This window comes from Fundulus heteroclitus, chromosome 6, assembly GCF_011125445.2.
Source record: "Fundulus heteroclitus isolate FHET01 chromosome 6, MU-UCD_Fhet_4.1, whole genome shotgun sequence".
NCBI classification, from domain to species: Eukaryota; Metazoa; Chordata; class Actinopteri; order Cyprinodontiformes; family Fundulidae; genus Fundulus; species Fundulus heteroclitus.
The window spans coordinates 8746923-8771145 of NC_046366.1; the positions used below are offsets into that span (position 1 = coordinate 8746923).

Sequence of the window (24223 nt, forward strand, 5' to 3'; positions counted from 1 at the left end):
CAGACCACCGTGGTGCATACTTTGTCCACAATCTGACAGATGATTAGAAAGCCAAGATACAGTGTTATCTGTCAAACCAATATCTGACAGCTTTTGACAGGATAACTGTGTCAAATGCCCGGACTAGACAATGTAAAGGGCAGCACAGTAGATACTGGTATCCAAGGCGATTTTCTATTTTACAAACTTCACAATAGAAAGACATTTGTCCTCCAAGACCCCCATATACTTCTTAGGATGAATGCTCTCTCCTCAGCCTTATTAATAACACATGGACTATACTTAAAAGTCAGGACTGATTCCAGGAAACCCACTAGTTTAAATGAATGCTACCATTTCTGATACGTGATTGCAGAGTGAACCCGTCAGAATAACAACAAAAAACATGATGGCTGCAATTAAGTCTGTAGTGTCTCTGCCAATTGCTAATTAACCAAATATTAGGCAGTGTTGAGTGCATAGTTTTCACCCCTGTGATACAGTGAATTTAAAGTTATGCACCAAATTCTTGTATTATTTTTCCACCCTGAAAAACAACTATTTAGATAAATAAATAAATAAAAAGCCCCATATTATCATTACCTTGATGCTGACGACGAGTGTATGGACAAAAAACTATGTTCTTGTTCTGTATTTTCTAATTGTTAAACACGTTTCTGTCAAGTTTGAAATATTATTTTAATAGACTGCATTATTATTTAAAGACAACTACTCGTGCTGAAAACAGATCAGACATTCGCGTCCCTTTAGAAACAAATTTTTAAAAAAACCTGCTTGACTGTGACAACAGCTTTTAAAAACACTGAACAATAGAAGCAGGTCCTGATGGCATCAGTTTCCTGGTGCCCCAGCTGTCCTGGCATCTTCAGGGAAGAGAACCTTCTCCGTCCAAGTCCCACCGCCCCATCTGGCTGCACTGACTCTTAGGCCGCTTATTCTGATCCAGCTTGACATGAAGGATCCAGAGAGACTAGTTCTGCCCCAGCTCAGTCCGTAAGTGAAAACTGCTCTTGACCCTCTCTTCACTTTGCCAACCAGCTGCGTGTGGGGGCGGATGATTCTGTCACATATCTGCTGCAGCGCACTTACTGACTCTCACCTGGAAGGCAGAGGAGGCACAATGATGATCACGGATCACGGTGTGTGTGACAAGCTGCTCAGGATGGCTGACGGCTCTTCCACTGACTCCTGGGCTGCTGATTACCTGTCAGGCAGGGCCTCGGTGTGTTTGGCTGCCCCAGGAACACCTTGTCTGATGCGCTGCTCAGTAACACGACTACCGCGGGGAAGTGTTCTCTCCCTGTTTCTGTTCTATCATCACACCTCTGACTTTGCGCGCAACTCTGACTCATGCCACCTGCAGACGTTCTCTGTTGAATCTGCAGCGGTGGGGCGCATCGGTGACGGACTGGAGTCATTGTACGGTTAGACGGGTGGACAAACCTGCGGCCTTAACCTGCAGGAGTCTTCTGCTCCGCTCCTCAGTGTGGACAACGCCATGGAGATAGTGACTAACTTCATCATTACCAGAGAGGTCAGGATGTTGGACTGGGATACCAGCGCTCATATTGTTCTGGAACAAATCTTAGCATACTCTACCTTCTGGGAAAGCCCAGCAGGTTTTCAGCGTGTTCAGCAAAGATCTTCCGTCAGTCCGTAGCATCAGCATTCATCTGATGTGTAATGGTCTGTGTGGGAGTGAGAGCAGCAGTACCCGGTTTGCCAGAAGATGCAACAAACTCAAGCAGTAAGTCTGAATATAAAAAAAGATAATAAAAAAAAAAAGCATTGGACAGAACGTGGAGACATTTGAGTGAATGAGGCACAAAGTGTCAGGAAGTCAGTAAAAAAACTGTCAAGGGGCAATGCTGCAAGGCATCTCTACAGAGAGGTCGTTTGGGGTACTTTGCAGAGTTGGTTCTGGGAGCCCACTTAAAGATCGGACCATCACCCACCACAGCGTCAGGTCTTTTCTGAGTGGACCAACTTTGATCATGTGCATGAACAGTCTGGCTTCTGCTTAACTTGTAAGCCAGTGGGGAAGTCAGTAAACACACTGTCCAAGAAAATGTCTCGATTGTCAGAAATAAACAACTATTGGGATTAATGACTAAAATTCAAGAATTGCATTTCAATCACTGGTGGTAATAAATACGACCTTATTGTGTTGATTGCTTGTTGAGATTTATATGAGTCCAGAACAGAAACTACTAAACAATGATGATTAAAACACCCTCTTCTTCACTTTGTTTGAATACAGAAGGACACTGGTCATTTATTTTCCTTAGGGTGAATTTGTTGGACAAGTAGAACCTGAGCATGTTGGCATTTGTTCGATTGTTGTCTAATTTTAGACTAGTTGCCATACAGTGGAGAGGCTGATTTCAGAGTCATTTAAGCGAGCGCTCTTTGAATCCTTTATGCGTTTCACGAGCTGTTTCAATCTTCTCTCTGAAGGCCGCAGCTCTACACCCACATGTCAAAACACACAGGGCGGTACCAACAGCTATCAGAAACACCAGATCTTAACAGAGTTCTCTCCATTTTACACATTTAAACATTAATGAAACGTGTTCACAAATACAGGTTCATCAACACGATGTGAATCGCTGCTTTACAAGGAGTCAGAATCAATAATAAAAAGGTTATGCCTGTGACCTTCACCACTCTTAGCTATATGTGTAGCAGCCATGTTGGACACTGAACTTGGCCACATTTCCCAATCCAAATTCCGACCTCGGGAGGCATTCTTGTCTTAATTGCCAGGGAGAAGTTGAAAAAATCCAACTTCTGAATACAAAGAGAACATTCAATAGGTTGAGACGTGAATGCATGGTTCAAATAAATGGAAAGGAGCGCATGTTATGTGTGAGAACTCAGGCACACACACAGAGTATCCCGATGCTTGGCAAGAAAATGAACTGGCAGGTGCCTAAGCCAAAAGAAGGGCTTTGCCAAATTAGTTTATAAAATAAAATAAAAACACAGCAGGATATATTTAATGTGCATATTTATTTTTGTTCACACAATCAACACATGTTTAATCAAACAGCGTAACTCAATTTATCAACCGGAGAAAATAAATGAATAACAGAAAAAACAGACAGAAAGAGCCATATCGTGCATGCTTCCTAATAACTAGTCAACATAAACTGCTCTGGATAAATTAAATAAAAACAAACACCCTATATTGAACACTTTATTATAATTATTTCATTAATGTCAACATTTTATTGTGAGAGCTACTTGACATTCTGCTGCAACTTGGCTGCCCCCCTTCCTTTTTTATTACCTGTCCGTCTGACGCTGCGGGTCAGAGGAGAAGGGCAGCAGCAAAAGAGGGCTAAAAGGAGATGGGGGTGGGGGGGGGTGGGGGGTGGGCAAGGCAGGCGCTGTGGATCAGATCGGTGTAACATTCGCACAAAATTTCAAATAAATGCCCATCAATTGGGCTCCAGTACAAATGGCACTTTTCTCATCTAGGGCAAAGGGGCAAGTGCTTGAACACCGGTCTTTGCACGTGGCCGTGAGAAGTGATGTTTGACCCGATTTGTCTCAGAAGCTGGAACACGCTTTCAGAGTCATGGCATCATACTCAAGATTTTAGGTTGGCAAGGTTGGTACATTCATACCTCCAACTTTATTTGTGTGGCAGCCATAAACATGGGGCTACTCAGGAGAACTCTCACTGGCCAAACTCTGGCTGCCTCCGAAATGTTCTTAATATAGCTTCTAGCTCCAATTTCTTCACCTTTCATGGGGTCAGCAGTAAGAACTCTATCATGGGTAGGAAAGGAGCTTCGGACTGCTGTGCTGATTTCGGACATCCTTTAACTCCAACGTCATTACCCGACAGAAACGCACATGGACGATGCGAGTCAAATCCGGGCCTACAGTGTTCCAAAAAAGACAAACAACAACAACAAACCAAAACATATAAAGGCACGTAAACTTATACAGACTCTGTAGTTCTAACAATAACCGGCCAAATTGCTCATTATTGTCTTCCTAAACAGAGTTAATATACTAGAGATGATTTTCGTTATTTATTGTCACTGTTTTAATTTTATGAATAGGTTTTATTTTTATATGCAAAATAAACAATGTTTACAACATAAACAAATTATTAATTCAAGATTACTATATGTATATACACTTTATATTTCATCACATCACAGCTGGCGTTTTCAATGCTTCCTGTGATTTAAAACTTTGCCGTTACATTGTTACACTATCTATTGGATCTTATTTGCTGTGGGCGACAAAGATGGAGCCAAAAGCTTATTATCCACATGGATGACCAACAAGTCCTGTAATACGTGAAAGGAGAAATGGTGCTACTCACAAGTGCACACTCTAATCGCTGCAGACATTTTGGGCTGTGCTTATACGTCATGTCACGCAAAGGATTGTGGGATTCCTTATAGCTCCCCTGTGCCAGGAGGTTTATCCCGCTGCTGCCGCAGACACTGCAGAAGACACCCCCGGTCCTACCACGCACTGCCGCTGAATTTAGGGTTAGGGTACAGGGGCTCCATCCGAATGCCCTTGTACGGCATTCCTCAAATGACGTCAAATTACTATATTTAGACACATGCGTCACAGACGTCTTGTGGTTGTACAATCAAAGCAGCAATGCTGAATAGTTTACTTGTTTGAGTCAAATAGTGAACAGGTTTGTCCTGAATATTGCCTCAACAGAAAATAATATGGAAACAACAAAACATGGCTACTGTGTTGGTATCTGCTGGAGTGACTAGCGATATGGTGATCATTATCATAAGAAGGGAGGTTTTTTTTCCATGGATTTTCCAAAAGCCTGAAGGATTGCAGAGGATACCAGGTTGTAACTGAGAGGACTTTACTGTGGAATCGATAAACCTAAATATGTCTCTACATTTCCTCGATGGTAAGGAGCCAACGCTTGAACGATCAGACCTGAAACCAGCGACTGCAGCCTCTGGGCAGGTAGGCAACGTTTATTTGCCTTTTTATCAGCTGCTTTAAAACTTCATACAATCCATGAGCGGTGCTCATGTGAGCATCAGTGTTGCATTTAGTCCACTCATTATCAGCAACTTTGGGCTTGTTTTTCTCTAAAGTAACTTGTAACTTTTGTGAGTCAGCGGTTGCGTTTTTCTGGGGTTGTTTCTGAACATACAGTCAATTTTTTGGACTTCGCTTTTTCAGACAGAACACATTTTCCTGATAAGGGACATCACAAGATTCCTATCCTAGAGGAGCTACGAGAGGAAACACATAGGCTCCTTTTCGTACCTCTTTTTTACTAACTGCACTATTCGAACAACACTTATGGAGTTATTATCCATTAGACATTTTCAGATGCATCCTCCATTTTTTTTAATTTAGGCAGCATTTAGGTTGAAGCTCCAACTGGGAACTCAGAAAATCTGACCCTGGAGTATAGATAGAATAGATCATAAGCTACTACCCAGGGAAGAGGGACTGTTCAGCTATACCCACTGTGTATCAAACATTTTCATCTGTAAATTTTACTTGGAACTTTCATGACATTAGGCTTATTGTTTTATAGCGATTGCACTAGCTCTTGTGTCTCTTATGTTAACACTTAAACTTAAATTGTGGTATATGATATTTTAGCGTGAAAACTGCCATTTTTAACTGTAGAAGATGTGTTATACTTCTGTTTTTACCCTTTTAAATGCACTGTCAATACATTTATAAATGATGTCTATCATGTCTCTGTCTTATTGTTAAATATTTTGTAAGAAAACCCTGCAGGTTTAAAACACCACAATGACATAGTTTTCTGTAAATCAATGTTTTATGGGACTCTTTTTTATGTATTTATTGATTTATTTCATATATCAATAAATTTAAAATTCATACACACAACAATGCACACACTCCCAAATCAATGCATCTTGAATGAAAAGGAGCAGAGAGAAGGGCACTCTTATGATATCTGTCCCTTAACTTAGCTTACAATAACTCTACATCAGTTCTGTTACTGAATCTTTTTTAAAGTATTTACATCCATCTTTTTTCACATTATTTGCTTCTTAGCTTTTGTAACCTCAAATCTTTCAGTTATGGTATCTGTGAACGATACCACACAAGACTCTCAACTTATCAATATTCCTTTTGCTTGAGTAGATATAATTTCCACTGCCATCATTTCTTCTTCATTATTTTCTATTATAGTCATTTCACTAACCTTCTTACATTTCATGTTTGAATGTATGTACAGTGCAACTCCGCCCCATCTTTTGTTTTGTCGATTTAATGAATAAAGTTCATGTCCTTCCATCTGAACCTCACCCACAATGTTGTCTTTAAACTAACTGCAATAATGCTGAATTTATTTTTAAACGTACTTAGATATTCTCTTATAGTGGAAAACTTACTGCACATACTTTGAGCATTTAAATTGATAATTGATAGAGTATTATACTCTACATTTTTTATTAAATGTGACCTCATTATTATATATTTGTTGATACTTATTAATATAATATATTTTATCTTCCTGTTCTATGTTATCCTTTGTGATCCAGTCAATCAGTATTGCCATATTTATGCCATGTGTAACATTAAGTTGTATGTTTATTCTGATGATTTACATTTTGCTGGATCTGTCATGTTTTTTACTTGTCCCAGCGCTCCTCCTCCCTCTTGGACCGACGTGAGAAGGCGCGTCAACGTCAGACCTCTACGTAACCGGATGTTGTCGAACCTTGTGTTGCGTTCACTGACACTTGCCGCTATCACTTTTCTAGTAGTTTCTCTCTCTCCGCGTCTAGAACTTTCCTGTCAGAAACAGTCCACACCTGCGGACCAAACCCATGGCAGCCGAACGGTAAGTTTAACCGACTTACTAGGTGGCCTTCGGTTCGGGTTTATGCATTAATTCCCATTCCTTTAACGGTGTCTGACTTTTTGCTTTAGCAGCTTCAGCGATAGCTTCATTGACGAAGATCCACAGAGAGCGCTAGAGGTAAACATTAGCACTGCTTTCATCCATCCACGGCGCGACTAGCCTGCTGGGGATGGTTATCGGTTTAAATTTAAGGTGCTCCGACTGGCTGCTCTGTAGAGATAGCTGAGACTTTAGTGCTAATTAATGCGTTTTATGTTAGCTTTGGTGTTAGTTTGCTAAGTTAGCTCATGCTTCCTGCTAGCTCCACTCTGACAGATGTATAAACACATTTCTGGATAACGACTGCGATTTTTGGTTGTATTTCATCTCGCCTTTATTTTGTTTCTTAACGTTTGTCATCCATAAGTCGTATCTAATACTTCAGGTTAGCATGCTAGTTAGCCGCGCGTTGTGATTTACCTGAAAGTGAAAGCCAAGAAACGCGTTTCTGGTCGTTTCTGTAGCCATGGCATTCACTGAAGCGCTCCCCAACGGGAGACCTGTTGACTTCATTCTCAAAGCCAGCAGAAATGTTTCAAATGATGGTAAAGTCCCGTGTGGACGCAGATTCGTCCTTAGCTACCGCTAAACATTTGAGGAATTTATGTCCCTCGATTTACAGTGAAACCTGTAAAGTATTGTGACCAAACATCACAAAAAACGGCAACAAACCAAACAAAAACAAAACTTTGCAATGAAACATTCAGGGAATTATCTTTTGAAGATCTGCCTTTAAATTGTTGGAAATGTGTCAGTTAAGCTCTTATTTAACCAACCGAGAATGTTCCTGATTAAAGCAAAAATACATTCTGCTCACAGTATTATTAATGTAGTTATATCAAGATTAAGATCCAGAATCCAGAACTTTCTGGGTCTAATTAAAACGTGCTTATATATCAAATCTCTTTATTTTGGGTGTATGCTGACTTGAAAGCATTTAATAATGGACTATTTGGTTGATTTCAGGCATTGTTCTCATCTTCTGGTAATTTGAACTTTTTTGACCAAAACCTTAACCATGCCGATAAAAGAATCAATAATAAATAAGTTTAGCTACTTTACATTATCAACACTAATTGTATCAACGGCAGTGAATAAAAATCAGCCTTTAAGTGAGTGTGTGGCGTTAGCAGGTAGTGCAATTACAATTAGTGTCGGAGCTAAAGCGGCAGTAGCTACTCTTGCTGATAGTAATATAGTTAATCAGGAAGACTTCATAGTACTAGGCATATTAATGCTTCCCTCTTAAACGATTTTAGAGGCTCAGAGCTGCCAATTTCTCCTGTTCAATCTTGCTCTTGTATTTTTATTGCTGTACTCTGTGTCAAATGGAAACCACGTTAGGTTGTCTAATAGCTCTGTTGCTCCTCTCAGGCTCTTAACGAGGCCCTTCAAGGCGACTGTGACAACGCTGAGTGGTTCTGTCAGCGTGCCTATGCCCACATACTCCTGAAAAACTACAGCAGTAAGTCAAGTTCACCTTTTATCAAGAACTGCTTCTAACTTGAGACCACGCAGGTAAAAACTGAATTAACTCATTGCTCGTTGTTCACCACCAAAATATTTAACAGAGACATTGGCCACATGAACACTCCTCGGCCACTTTATTAGGTACAACTTGCTGGGGTTGGACCCCCGTTTGGCATTGTCCTGCTGAAAGTAGAGATCAGAAAACGGATAGACTAGGTCAGCAGTCATAATCTGTTGTGTTTAAACGATGCTCTATTTATTCTAAGGGGTCCAAAGTGTGCCAAGAAAATATCTCTCACCTCATTGTACCATTATAACGCCACCAGCAGCCTGATACGAGGCAGGATTGATCCATACTTTCATGTTTATGCCAAACTCTCACACCGCCATCTCAATGCTGCTGCTAAAAAATCAAGACTCATCAGACCAAGCAATTATTTTCCAATCTGATGTTCAGTTTAGAGCAGCCTGTCTCCTAGTTTTAGTTTCTTGACCATATCTTACAAAATGGCACCAGCTGTGATTTTCAAGACTGGATGGGTTGTACAAACCAAGATGGTATTTAATATGCTTGCCTTTCTGTCATATTAAACCATTTACTGTTTCTCCTCTGACATCAAACATGTTTTTGTTCCACACAATTGCCTCTCGCTCAATATTTTCTCTTTCCGGACTGCTGTCTGCAAGCCTAAACCAATGGTGGTGCAATTAAATCCCAGCAGACTGACGGTTGAAACGCTCAGACCACCGTCTGGGACCTACAACCTCGTCACGTTTAAAGTCTCATGAATGCCATTTATTCCTCTTTCTGATGCTCAGTTTAAATGCAGCAAGTCATCTATGGCTGCCTGAATGCTCCCTTGTAATTGGCTGATTCACTGTTCGTGTTCACCCGTTATTGAACAGCAGTATCTAAAAAAACAACAAACAAACTGTTAAGCGTTGATCCATGCATCTACCTTCCCTTGATCATACTTAATTTTTTTCTCTTCCAGGTGCCGTTGATGATGCAAAGAAAGCCCAGCAGCTAAAACCCAGCCTACCTCTAGCCTTCATGCGGACAGGGTGCGTAGAGTCAACCAGCTGACCGCTGTGTGATAACTTAGAGATACAAATTACACTGGCCCTTTGCTAAGCTGTCAAAGAAACGTCTGTGGGTTAGGTTTGGTTTTATCTGCTTGAAATATTGATGCCAAGAAATAATGCTCTAAGCCTGCTTTAAAAAACAAAAACAGGGCTTAAGGACCAAAATCTAAACAAGTTGGGGGATGGTTAAGATTTTGTTCTGTTTCTGTGTTATAAATGGAGCCGACTAAATTATAACTGATTATAGAAAAATTTAGTTTTCAGAGATGCCCATTTGTGTCCAATGAGGAGCATCGATAAGAGTAGTAGGGTAGTATATGGATAAATCCTTAACGATACCCATCCCTAGTGACAACCATGGTTCTAAGTGTATTGTGGTTTGTTGACAATAATTACATATAATCAAATTCTGTCTGATAAAATCTGACTTAAATTAAACCTCTGTAGAGTTCATAGGGACATGGAAAACATTATATCCTGGAGCTGTACCTGCATAATGTAGATGAGGAATTTATTTTCAATTTTTTTTTTTATATGTGATAGAGGCAACTAAACCTAATTCACAGAAGATGGCCCTTTCATATCTCAAAGTTATGATTAAGTCTTTTTTTTTTTTTTTTTTACCCCACCCAGAATTGCAGAGTACCACCTGAAAAACTACGAGTCAGCACAGGCCGCTTTCTCTCAGGTCCAGCAGCTGGACGGTGAGTTTAATCCACTCCTGCCTTCTGCTTACATGGTTTCCACTTAAAGCCCGGCTTCTTCTTTTCTGTCCTCTGTGAATATTTATGGTTGTTTTGGATTTATAAATATTTGTCAGGCACCAAAATCCAGCTGGCTTGTTGTTACTAAACGTCTTGTGTAACGCGGGGGGGATGTTAAACGCTGCTCTGTCGTTGTAAATACATTTCTGTTTCTGGTCGTCATGGGTAGGTGGAATCTGGACGTGTTGGCGGGTGGCAGAGTTCTCTAGCTCTCTGTGGATCCCGTTGGTTCGGCATCTTGCATTAACAGCAGATGTCAGAAACATGTGCTGTTTCAGGACAAAGTCATCATCTCATAACTTTAAATTATGACTGGAAAGGTTTTTATTTATTATGTATTTTGGGGTTTGTTTCCCCAAATCAGGTGCGTTTCTAATTCTGTTCTGGGTCAGTGCTTCTTCAGTGCTGTCCCCCCCCCCCCCCCCCCCTTGTTTCAACCAGGGATCAGATGTTTCCCTGTAGAACCGGTCCATCAGTAGCACCAACGCTGAGCCAGGAAAATAGGTCTTCTTTCCATGGGGGCTTAAGATGAGACGATGAAACGAGTTATTTGAGTTCCTTGAGTAAGATTTCCTTGAACCCTCCAAGATAGGAGTGCTGAACACGTGGCTCCTGGGCCGCATGCGGGTTTTCTTCCCGTCCTGTGCGGCTCACAGCAACTTGACCGATCTCTCAAGGTTCTTGTTTTAACCGCACTGTGTTGGGTATTTCAGTCTGGAAATTATTCATTTTGAAAAAATATTAGCTTCCGTCTGCTTTCGCCTTATTTATCCAATGAGGACGCTTGGCACATGTTTGCACTTCAGCCGCCTTCATAGCAGTTACCCTAATGTCCACTAGGTGGAGCATGGTAAGTATCACTTATCGGCCATAACAGCAATACTAATACTGGATATTAGCAGGCAGCTTTCTCCTGTCTCCCAACCCACCACCCCAACCGCATTTATAGATTTGACTTATCTAATCGATTGAAGTGTTGGGGAACCTATTGTTAAGTTACTCAAGTAAAAGTAAATAGTTTTACTAGAAATTACTCAAACAAGAGTGAAAAAATAATCAGTAAGAAGGCTACTCAAGTTCTGAGTAACTAATCATAACAGCTGATGATTTTAATATTTCAAAATGATGTAATCAAACTGACAAAAATATAAGGTTATGTGCAAATTCTGGTATTTTAAAGACACAAGATACACTAAAGACAAACACTTCTTCATTTTTTTCCATCATTATATGTGTGTATGTATGTGTGTGTGTGTGTGTGTGTATATATATATATATATATATATATATATATATATATATATATATATATATATATATATATATATATATATATATATATATATTAGGGCTGGGCAAGTTAACGCGTTAATTTCGCGTTAATTCATTACACTATTAACGGCGATATTTATTTTATCGCGCATTAACGCATGTTGCTCCATGCTTTCAGTCAGTGTCAGTCAGCACGCGCGCTGACTGCAGCTGTCACGGCAGCACTCTCCCGCTCCCCCTCCCCTCTCGTACATGGCTCAGCGGCGCCAGCCAATCAGCACGCAGGCTCAGCCTGGCCCGCCCACTCAGCTCTCACACAAACTTAATACACAAACAGCTGAGAGAGACCGCAGCAGCGAAAAAACATGAACTGGGGAAGTAGCACCGTTTGGCTTTATTTTAATACCGTAAATGAAATCAAGCTGTATGTTTTGTAAAAAGCCGGTTCATTTCAGTGGAAACACAACAAATTTATCTAAGCACGTGAAAAAACATGAAAACGTCGAGCCCCAGAAACGGAGAGAGGAGACGAAACTTCTCTCACTGCCCCGACAGACCCACAGACTGACGTCACTGACTGAGGCGTTTCAGTCCTCCATGGAACATCCAGGTAGATCAGTGGATGGATGGATGGATGGATGGATGGATGGATGGATGGATGGATGTTACTGGAGCCCACACATAACATGTAATTAAGACCTTGAAAGAACCCAGTACATATATTAAAAAGTGTTATTTAAGATAAGATAACATTAGCTAATCCTTTTTTTATCCCACGACAGGGAAATTTATAGGATTAAAGCAACAGGCAGGTGCACACAACACAGACAAAATTACATAAGGATTGAAATATATATAAGAGGTGGATTAGCGAAAAAACACTGAACATAACATTATTATTATTATTATTATTTAATTGTAATAATAAAATAAAAACCACAAAACCCAAAAGGTCAACAGTTTCATGATACATCAAGCTTAGGGACTGGCTAATATACAGCAGGTCAAAAAAGGCCATATTTTGGCTGCAGTGCTTGCTGTTCTTTTATGAAGAAAAGATAAACTAGTGCACTAAATTCAATAGATGGGTTGAAAATATCCAGTATAAAATAAGTGCTACAAATGTTACAACACCTTTGTTCATATGGCAGCAGAACATTAAAATAAAAGTGCTCTTTACACTACTTTTGAATTCATTCTTGGAGTTTGTAAATACAATGCGATTAATCGCGATTAAATATTTGAATCGTTGCCCAGCCCTAATATATATATATATATATATATATATATATATATATATATATATATATATATATATATATATATATATATATATATATATATATATATATATACACACAGTATGTTAGAACAGTGCAAAGTATTTCCATTGAATATATATCTGCTGGTTACTGTACTTTCATTTGACCTCAAAATGGCTCACTGAGCTCAGCAGATAGAAAATAACATTAAAATAAAGCTTGTGTACAAATAAGAAGTCTCCCTTTAACATAAACTCTAGGTTTTTGTGTCTCTGGTGCATTTTTGGTTACATAAGTCTGTTCTTTATTCATGAAGTTACTCCCAGTAGGTAGCGTAGCCAGAAATTGTACTCAAGAGTAGCGATACTTGACTAATAATATGACTCACGTAAGAGTTACAGTGTAGTAAAACTACTCCTAAAAGTACATTTTGATCAAACATTACTCAAGTAAATAGAACTGAGTAAATGCAACTAGTTACTACCACCTCTGGTTTATAATTTTGGTAATTAAAAGGATACGATGAGGCATAAATGCTGTTTTCTTATTTTAAAAAAAAGAAGATTAGAGTGAGGTTGTGGCCTTTGATGAAAAGGATAACTAAGGTCAACATATTTTAAAACAGAGGCAGAGCTAAATAACTTTCATCTCCTTTGACAATAAATCCTCTGTTTGGTGTCTCACTGTCTGTTTATTAGCAGTTCACAGCGAACAGATATGAGTCTGATGAGCTGCATGTTGACTGAAGTTTACACATCAGAGTGGCTTTAATGAGCCGCCCACACATGCCGTTGCTCAGAGTCAAGCATTCACTTAAACTGCCTTCATACCACCAGAGCAATGGGACTCATCAATGCAGTTCATCATGTGTCGAGATGTCTCACATTTATTTTGAAAGCCTTTTATTTCAAGTCAGCTTGTTTTTCCTAAAAGCTGTTTTCTGGTCAAGTCCCCCGACTGCTCCCCGTAAACGTCGGACCCCCCGGACAGCAACGCTCGGCGGGTTTTCCGCGTGGGAAAAAAACCTCAGGAGATGTAGATGTTCAAAGCTGCATTATTGTTGGATCCCTGAAGCAGTTCTCTTCCAAACGAAAGCTTTGCCTCCCTGAAAACGAGAACAGAGAAAGACCAGCTTTCAGAGTTCATAGCCCTCGCTAACGAGGGTTAGCAGGTCTCACTAAGGTGCAGACAGTTGGACCCCCAGCGGTGTTGGGAAGGAAGCCCAACCACTGTTGCTGTAAGCCGTACAAACTCAATACAAACTCAAGCAAGACCCCCCCCCCCCTGGTTCTGATGTGGAGGCCATACTTACAAAAACGAGAAAAGAGAGAAACCCTTCCACCTGCGCCCCATAAGGCCCCACCTGCCACGCTCTGGACTCTAACGGGTTTAAAGGTGAAAGTGACGGCTTGGCTCATGCTAACGGTGAAATAGCCTGTTTCATGTAGTCTGGTAGTGTTGATGGCAGCCAGCGTCGGGGTGTTCTGCTGATGGTGAGGGATGAGATGGCGCTGGTCTGATGTGACGTCTTTGACAGCCGGAGCAGGTAAAGGTGACCCGGCTGGCACCAGTTATTCACACCCTAGTGTCTAGACGGCAAACGTAGCGGGCCGCAGTGAGCCAGCGGCATCAGTGCGTTTAGTCGACACGTCGTTTTTCTGAAACGCTCGCTCTAGTGCAGAGAGGCTGCAGTCTGTAGGTGTTCTGCGTGGGTTCTGTTTGCACCGGTCCGGTCCGGCTCCACTCCTCGCTCTGCTTCCTCCAAGCTGCACTTTCACAGCAATCTGGGTGGATAAAGCTTCTGCTTTAGTAACTAGTCGGCTTCTAATAGTTGTCAGTTTTTACTATTTTTTTTTTTTTTCAAAGCATTTAAAGGTCCGACGGGGCAGGGATTCTTCTGGGTCCCTGAAGCTAGGGGGCGACACTGAGATTTGAGAGCTCTGCAACCTTTTTGGGTTTGATGCACGGACGTCAGGCGCGTCAAAACAAAGTCTCCGTCAGTTCATTGTTACATTTTGTTTTTAGGCTGATGGATTTTAAACGTGATGCCTGACCGCCACATGTTGCTCTTATTAAAGATGTGAGGGGAGATCTGGAGAGGCATGAACCCACGTCTGATTATCAGATGTTCTGCCTGCATGACTTAATGTGCTCTGTTCATGCAGCTGAACGCGTTCATTTGGTTTCTGCGCTTTGAACAGTCATGAAAAATAAATAAAGACAGCCTGTGTCCTTCTAACACATTTAGACAAATGGATATTTAAAACCAACTTAAACGCTACAGAAGCATTCTGATTAGCGCTTCTCTGTGTTTTACTTCTTTAATGCCAGAGCAGCTGCTTTATACCTGTAGGCTTTTTTAAACTTAAATGGGTTGAAGGTTCTCTTTTGTTTGAATCTTGATTTATTTTTTCTGAATGTGTAAACAAGCAATGTCAGCTGAAAAGCAATGTGACATATTATTAATATTCAATAAAACCTTTATATTCAGCTGGAGAAGGAGCAGAATTAATCTTTTTTCAATTAGATGCATTGAAAAGGGAAATGATCATAAATGGCAGCCCAAATTGTGATTGCTGTTTTTTTTTTTTTTTTTTTTTTTTTTTTTTTTTTTTTGACTCGATCATGAATCTTCTTGAATGTTAATGACTATTTACGCGCTTTGAACCTCTCGGGAAGTGCTGTTGGTGCAGTAAAAAATAAAGAAAGTGAAAACGTTCCTGCTGTTTGGCGGATAAAAGGAGCGTGTTCAGTTGCGAAGGTTGGGACAGCATCAGCTGCTCGGATCGTACAGAGGTCCAGGGAATCAGCCGGCCATCCAACATGACAGAGTAAAAAATCTTAATGGCTGACTCGGCATTTTATGAGGCCATGCTAGCTGGGACAAAGCACAGAAGGCCAGTAGACTGGACGGTGTTGGGTCCCATCACCACCAAGACCGCTCATTATTCTGAGAGGGTTACAGATTCCTAAAGACCCAGTTTGTGATTTGTGGAGGCGAAAACTGGGGTGGAATAATACTTACCCAATTATTTAATGAATAGGACACATATAAAGCGAGGAAACATTGAAATCAATTTATGCTTCTTTTTTCTCTTTTTTTAACAGATTCTGACAAATCGTTTGAAGTCTGGATAAAGCGGTGCGAAGAGATGATGGGGAGTAAGTAGCTCACACACTTCTCTTTATTTAAGCACGAGCAGCCGGTGCAGTTTTTTGTTCTTTCTCTGCTGGGCATCGAACCTCACCTGGACGCTCGGCTGACGGCAGTCGATTGTAAAATGTCCTGCCCCGTCCGCCGTGTGGAAGCGGCGTTTACCCGCCGTGAATTAGGCCGCGCGTTATGTTCGCTGCTGCCGCCAAACATGAAACTAAACGGCGCCGTCAGGGAGCAGATCAGCTTGTCTGATCAAACAAATGAGTATGCACATATGCATGGATCCGTGCCCCCCCCCCCACCCACCCCCCACCATGTCGGAGGCAGCGCCGCTCTGTCCGATGAAAGATGCATGCCTCCGTCTGGGCTCGGCGATGCCGCGGCCCTCCGGATCGTCTGCAGTAAACAGGAGCATGCGTTTCGACAAACAGCCTTCACACCCGCGTGCACACGTAGCCCCCGAGAGCGCCGTGATTCATCAGAGCTAACGTTGCTGATGTTTGAAAGCCCCCGGTGAGACCCGCTCCTTTTCACAGAGCTGCGCACACACTCAGGCGAGCAGAGCCGCGCTTACTCATCCGCAAGCAGTTGTTTCTTCATGTTACGGCGTGTTTACCACAAGCAAACACACACACACACAAACACACACACATGGCACGTGGTGATTCTGTCGCATGTGGCACAGAGAGTGTCGGAGTTCACACAACTTTTCCGCCCCCCCCCACAGCCCCGCGTTCCTCCCCACTTCAAGCTCGACCTCATTAAGGCGACATTACCACGCCGCCTATCATCTCAGCCCTCTCAGCGCGCGCCTTACACGATGCGGTCGGTGAATAATGCATGATAGCATGCTGGTAAACGGCGCTCAGGCTCGCTGGGGCTCACGGGGCTTCTGATGGGCGTGGATGGACCAGTAAACAAGCGCGGAGACGCGTCTGCTCGCCATCACTCATCCGCGGAGTCGCAGCTGAATATTTAAAGCGCTTTGCATTGTGTTTTAGACTCTGTGCTGCATTAAGACGGTTTAAAGTTGCCGTTGTTCTCCTCTCCACAGCTCAGACGCTCAACGGCACCGCCGCCACGGTGAGTTTCCCTGTCATGCCACTTGGGGGCAGTGTTGCTCTCAGCATCGTGGCTGTTTGGCTTTGAAGGAATAAAGAGGGTTTTTTTTTGTGTGTGTTTTCTTTATTCTTACCTTTTCTGTTTATTGTTTGTGTTTTTTGTCACGTCTGTCTCTCTATCATCGGGACGCCGGGGCCGAATGACCCAGCAGACACCAGCCGCTCCACCTGTGAAGTAGGTGCAGCGTCAGTACGCCCCATCCAGCTCTCCCCACATGGGCTTTCACTGTTTATGTCTTATAAGGCAAACCTTCCGCTCTCCATCCCATCATAGTGATGTAACCCTGTGGATTGTCCTGTATTACTGAAGACGTGTAAAAAGCCTCAGATTAAGTCCGTCTGTTATAGCCGAAGCATGACGTCGCCCTGAGAGCGTTAGACCAATCCGACCTTTGAGTGCGCTGCGGTTACGAAATGACAGTTTTTAACAAAACCACTGGTGGCAGACTTATTGGCACCCCTGCTGTTAGCCCACTGCATAACCCCGCCGTGCCAGTAGGACAGCACTTTGTCTTGTCTCATAAGATCTCCCAGGGTTGGAGCGCTCTTTGACCGCTCGTCTTTGCACAATCCTTCTGCGTCTGTGGAGCTAAATCAATGGCAGCTTACGTTGACATCCAAACGGAGATTTGGCATTGCAAATGCATTGGAAAATAAAGCGTTGCTATTACAAAAATATAAAACATCGTCAGTGAAAGTAAATTGTAAATAAAAGAAAAGAAATGGCGACATTGAACGATGCCAAATCTCCTTTTCGAGGTCGATGTGAGCTGTCATTGATTTAGCTCCATGTGGTTCCTCCTCAGTGCTGGCTGCTTCATTTTCATTTGAACGCACAATTGTTTGACTGAATTCTTATCAGTTCACTCATATCTGGTCATTTTACTGTTGGTCAAGCTTTGGACAACTAACCCGTCCTAGTTCTGAGAAGTTGGTCTGATTTAACGTAAATTTATTCAACTAAAGTTTAATGTCTCAGATGTATAAATGCTTTAGGGCTTCTTACATTTTAAGGGCGAATAATCACCTCTTTTCACCTGGGTCTAAGTTTTATCTTCATATGCAACAGAGTTACAGTGTTAATCTTCAAAAGGCAGACAGATTTACTTTTATTTGAAATACACTTATTTATTTATTTAGTTGTTTTTTACAGTGAAGTTTCAGAAACTAGAAATTGTGAAAATTGTGTGTTTTGTTGGCAAAGATCACGTCTGTCTGGCTACTTTTCCAACTTGTTACGTTTCTCACATGATTGCAATTAGATCTGATTGGATTTTTATCAGCCTCAAATATTCGAGTCTCTTTTTGTGGACAACAGTTCATTTTGTGTGACGTGAGTCACCTCTGTGTTGATTCGTCCACGTTTTAGATCTGGTAGAGTCCCGTTTGCAGTCTTCTGTCAGAGCGCACCAGATATTTATTCAAAAGCTAAAATAAGGGCCGTGAAGCCGTGCACAATAACAAGGTTCACAGGCTTTTGGTAGAGAAACAGACCCGCAGCATCACAGGTCCTCCACCTTACTCTACGGTGGGCACGAGGTATTTTTCCACATCTTCATCCTTTGTTTCATGCCAGACCCACCTAGGGTATTTGTTGTTGGAAAAAGGAAAAACAGCTAAACAGAGTTTGGAGAGCACACATGTTTATTTTTGTGATAGTGGGACAGGAAAAAGGGGATGGCATGTAGATAATGTGGAATGGCTGCTATGGAGACTTGGTGACCACTGTTTACTGCAGTGAGCTTTGGGGAATCTGTTTAATCTCATTTAGCGTCGGGCTCACTGTGTGGTGTCAGAATAAATACGGTTCCTCTCACAGCCTAGAAGAAGCCAGAGGCTTAAAATGGGCTTCTTTGGTCATAGCTATAGCCCATGGGAACAGAAAGGCATGGATTATTTATTAAAATTCCCAAAACCCAGAAAAAAAAAACAATGCTCTGTTGTATTTATTTTAGCAGGATTGGTAGGGATGCCAATAATTCTTGCCACTTGTGATTTTGTCTAAGCCCATTGTTTTTTATTAAAGCAGGAGTTTTATCGTCAATTAATTAAAGATGGGATTTTCTAAATGTTTCATTGTGAGATTGTGTAACTCAAATAAGCTATTGAATTATTTATTTATTTATTTTGCACATTTCTACCAGACTACATCAAGAGCTTCACGTGTCGTCCGTCTCTTTCAGGCACGACTGGTACCAAACGGAGTCGCAGGTCATCGTCACGATCATGGCCAAGAACGTTCCCAAGGACGGCCTGCGTGTCAGCTTCACGGAGCGAGAGGTACGAAAGCCCCCTGCAATGCTGCGCGTATAGAGGTGAAGGCGGTCTGTTTTCTCTCTGAGTGCGTGGAACAAAGACAGGTTAGCTGTGGAGTGTTTCCTCAGGGGGGCCCATTAGATGGGTCTCATACACACACACTCCTCCCCACAGACCCAAACATGCCTCCAGTGGTGCCTTGTTAACATTGCCCCCAAAGTACAGATCTAAGAACAATTTACCCTCCCTAGCTTCTCCAACCTCCTAATTGTCTGTAGATGGGAGGCATAACTGATCTAGGATCAGCTGCGGAGCCCTTCAGGGACACCGCTCCTTTCTTTGACTTTTTCTCTTTTCATTTCAGTCTTTCCACTTGTCTCTCTCCCCCTCTCCGAGGGGTAACTGCAGGGCACCCCAGGGAGACGCTTTGCCTTTCCTAATAGAATAACAAACTGAGTTTACCCCATTTCAAAAGAAATAGTTCACTTGCTCCGAATAACAGTCACTCGTTAAGCTCCCTTTGTGGTGCAGAGTACAGATAAGTTCATATATTTTTTACTAGGTCAGTATATACAAAAGAAATTAAAGATGAAAGGAGGTGGTTCCACTTATTTTCCCCCTCGCCACGGAGCGCGCAGCAGCTGTATATACCGACAGACGGCACAGAAATCCAACCAGAAATGAATATTAAAGCTGTGGTAGTTTAGTGCAATTGCCCAAAAGCAACTTTATCTCACTTTCTAAGCTCCTGCTTCCATTACAGTCCTCCTCCTGTTCTTTTGGTGCCAGATCAGAAGGAGGGACTTTTAGGAAAACGCTGGCTGTGGACTGAGAGTTGGGTACATATTGACAAAATGATGGGATTAGTGCAGAATAAAAAGGGAAAAGCAGTTTTATTTTGCATTGGGAAGGCGAGCTGTAGCTACAGTCATGGCCCTCCGAACAGGAAGTACATCCAGAGTGTCAGTGAATGACAGGCTACCCCCCCACCGCCCACTCAGCGGTCATCAGAGTGTGGCTGAAGGGGACAGGACGAGGTCTCCAGACGATCGCGGCAGACGCATCGCATGGCAACTCTCACAGCCTCGCTGACACCTTCGCTCGCTCCTCCTTTGTTGTTTTACACGTTCTCTGAGCGCTGCAGTCAGATAACATCCAAATATTTCTTCATAACTGTTTCAACACGGGAGGGATTTATATTTTCATGTTCTGTTGTATCAGATATTTTCACGTTTTTGGAGGGCTCCCTGATCGTCTGTTGACGTGCTGCCAGAGTTCATGTTTAAAATCTGTCGGTTTTCACTTCTGCAGCTCTCTGCAGAGATAGAAATGGCGTCGGGCGAGAACTGCAACCTCCACTTCCACCTCCTGCACCCCATCGTCCCACAGCAGAGCAGCTTCAAGATCCTCACCACCAAGGTACTTCTTTCAGCCTAGCAATGGGCAAGTGTGCGTTCTTGCTGAATGGTAGAGAAAATCCAGTGCTTGTGAAAATGCTTTTATCCTTTTGGCTATTTCACATTTTTCCATGTTACAAGAACAGATCTCAGAACGATTTTGAGAATTTGCATAATCTGAAGTGGAAGGACAAGGATACATGGCTTTTATAACTAAGATCTGAAGTGTTGCTCCAATTATTTGGAGGATGGATTATTTAATTTTTTTTCTAACATGAATTAGTTTTAGAGCAAACACCTTATTTGTAGCGCTGCTTGCATGTTTAGGGCCCTTGTTCTGCTGGAAAGTGAAACTTGGCCCCTGTCTTCAGTCTTTAGCACATTATGACAGCCTTTCCCCCCAGGAATTTGGCTCCAAATGATCACAAAAACAACACGATGGTCAAAAATGCCGGGTTTTTTTTCATGGTATTATTTTGCCATATTCTGCTTTTCCAGCTGATCCTTACACCTCTTTCAAAGACTGAACCCACTTGACTTGTGGGATCTTTTTTTTCAAAGGACACAACAAGCTGGAAGATGGAGTGTTTAGACACGACCGGTACAAATCAGCACCATTTCCGACCTGAAAGAAAATCTGGGCATGACACGACCGAACCTGTAGACATACAAAATGACAGAGAGGCGAAATGACAGGCAGCCTCAACACAGAAAAGGTTCGCTGGTGCAGGAACATTTTAGATCCTACAACACAGATCAAAAACACAGGGTTGCGTAAAACTTACAGCTCTTTGGTGTCTGAACCCCTCAGCAACACAACAGATCTGTGAAACCACCTAGATATAAAACGTGGATTCATCTGTTAGCAACTAATACAAAGACCGTCTGGAACTTATCACCAAAGTATAAATGAATGTGTAGGATTCAGCTGCACCAAAAGGCCAACAAATCCATTTAGTCTAAATGAGTTAGTGCCGTTTAGGTTTAGCCTTGACCGTTATTTATTTCCTTATTTCTTTATTATTTAGAATCAGTTTGACATTGAAATAAATTATTCCGGAGAGTGTAGAAGTCCATTTCATGTTCTGGCCCATTCACTGGTCTTCAGGTACAATAGATGGATAGTTTTATCCATAACGGAGCATTTCCCCATCAACTTCCACTAGCTTCTCTGTTCCTGCTGAAGAAGAGCCTCCCCACAGCATGATACCGCCACCCCCATGTTTCCCCTTGGCTGACATCAACTTACACCCAGGTAGACTCTGTCTACTAACAAGGCAACCTGCAAGAGCTATAGGTTGCTCTTGACTATATTCAGGGCTATGAAAAACATACTTTATTGTGTACCGTATTTTCCGGACTATAAGTTGCTCCGGAGTACAAGTCGCACCAGCCATAAAATGCATAATAAAGAAGGAAAAAACATATATAAGTCGCACTGGAGTATAAGTTGCATTTTTGGGGGAAATTTGTTTGATAATATGCAACATCAAGAACAGACATGTCATCTTGAAAGGCAATTTTAAATAAAAATAGAACGGAGGCAACAACAGGCTGAATAATTGTACGGTTAGCTTACGCTTCTTGACACAACTGAGAACGTGCCTGGTATGTTAACATAACATATTAAAAGCTATTCAGATAACTATAGCATGAATAACATGCAAAGAAGTTAACTAAAGCACCCGTGTCACTCCAAATAACTAAAATCCAGTGAAATCTTCATCCTCTGTGTCACTTTCAAATAACTCCGTTAACTCCGGAGGTAGAAGATGCGGCACTTCTGCTTCTACGTCGCTTACGTCTGATTCAACACAGGCCTAGAGCGCCCTCTTGCGGTTTGGTGTGAAAATAACAGGTGTAATGATATACCGGTAAAAATGGGTAATAATTTCACACATAAGTCGCTCCAGAGTATAAGTCGCACCCCCGGCCAAACTATGAAAAAAAACTGCGACTTATAGTCCGGAAAATACGGTAAATATTTTTGAAGGTCATGTATCCTTTTCCTTTACTTCATGATTACTTTGTGTTGGTCCATTCTCTACCACCCCAATAAAATGCATCACAGAGTGAAGTTGAAATTTAGCAATGGAGGAAAAAGTCCTAAGGGGTGTGAATAATTTTGCAAGACATTGTACATCTTCTGCATATTGGACATTTAGTGCCTTTTTTTTTTATCTAAAAAAGTGCGGAGAACATTTTAATTGAGAAAAATATCCTGTTGATGAAACAAAAGCCACCCACTCGCAGCAGAGCCGAGTACTTTCAAAAGCACCTGTCGTGCTGCGCTGTCCACTACAGACGCTAAGCTACATCAGGATCTAGTCGTGTGCCGGGCCACAAAAAGAAAAGCCGAACAATAACAGCTGACTTGTGTTAGTTTTTTGGGTCAGAGTGACCACAGCCGGGCAGCAGGCCTGTCCTTCTCATGATGAAAAGGCGCCAGGCTGAGCAGAAAGCAAATTCACATTACGGCTCAGGACGGTGGCGGTGTCGCGCTTAGAAAAGCCAACGAAAGGTGCGGGCGAGTTCCGAAACGACGCTCACGCAGATTCATGCAATAACGAGGGATTTGTTTTTTCCAGATTAATGGGATGTTTATCTTTCTGGTGCCTGTTCTTTGACTTGCTGTGGCGTGCTTTAATTCCTTTTGTTCAGTTAAAATATTAAAGCAGGAAAAGGGCACGCTGATGTGAGCGTAAGCAGCTTACGGCAACCGTAGCTGATAATTACTGGGGTTACTGCACTCAGATCAACATCTTAATCTCTTCCTTAAATTGAAGGAGAATAAAGTAGGCTGTCCCTACCTTTTAATTCCTTAATGCGGGTAAAGCTTTCTGTAGCAAGAGTGGAAGCAGGAAAATCCACTCTTACTGTATACAGGGCAGCTCCTGTGGAGACTTCAGCTCGATTCAAACGTCGGGTATAAATCCTTACTCACTCACATCCGCACACAGCTACACAGACCGGCATAATTTACCCGCTGAAGGTTCCTCTGCACTATTTAAGGTGATTACTGACCTAATGAGTAGGACGGTACTTTTTTTCTTCAACTGTGCACTAATTAGTGTGTGTTGCAGATGTGGGCTAATGAATGTGCAGGCTGAGAGCGTGCTGATTCAGGATTTATACCACTGTCAGGTCTTAGCCCACAGATCAAGAAGCAGATTTATGGCAACTTTTTTCTTTAATCATCAAGGCTGTGAATGTGGGACTGTTTTCCTCCTCTACCAGATCATTGATCTGCCCAACCTCTTTAATTCCCGGGCAACACGAAGCTCTGCTCTCGACTTCACAAGCCTCCTTAGCTGCGTCTTTTTAAACACATTATGAGCGAGATAAAAAAAAAATGGCGACAAGTTTGACGCGACAGTTTTAAAACAATCTAATCTATTTTGCCCCCCCCCCCCCCTTACAGATATCCTTCTTCGTTTCTTTGTCAAACTTGATTTTTTTTTTTTTTATGTTAATATCAGTCAGAAACAACCCGAGCAAATAAACACAAAAGGTCCTTTTCCCATGACATTTTTCATT

General features: G+C 42.0%; 1 protein-coding gene across 1 annotated transcript in view; it reads left to right on the plus strand.

Moving 5' to 3' along the window:
• Positions 1 to 4827: 4827 nt before the first annotated feature.
• sugt1 (SGT1 homolog, MIS12 kinetochore complex assembly cochaperone) overlaps positions 4828 to 24223 on the plus strand; it is a gene marked incomplete in the record, with an annotated part of 54395 nt that continues 34999 nt past the window's right edge. Inside the window, 8 exon segments of the mRNA XM_021319431.2 lie at positions 4828 to 4968; positions 6786 to 6841; positions 6931 to 6979; positions 8276 to 8366; positions 9367 to 9436; positions 10091 to 10161; positions 15864 to 15917; positions 16967 to 16995. Of these exon segments, the coding sequence (XP_021175106.2) occupies positions 4888 to 4968; positions 6786 to 6841; positions 6931 to 6979; positions 8276 to 8366; positions 9367 to 9436; positions 10091 to 10161; positions 15864 to 15917; positions 16967 to 16995 (501 nt within the window).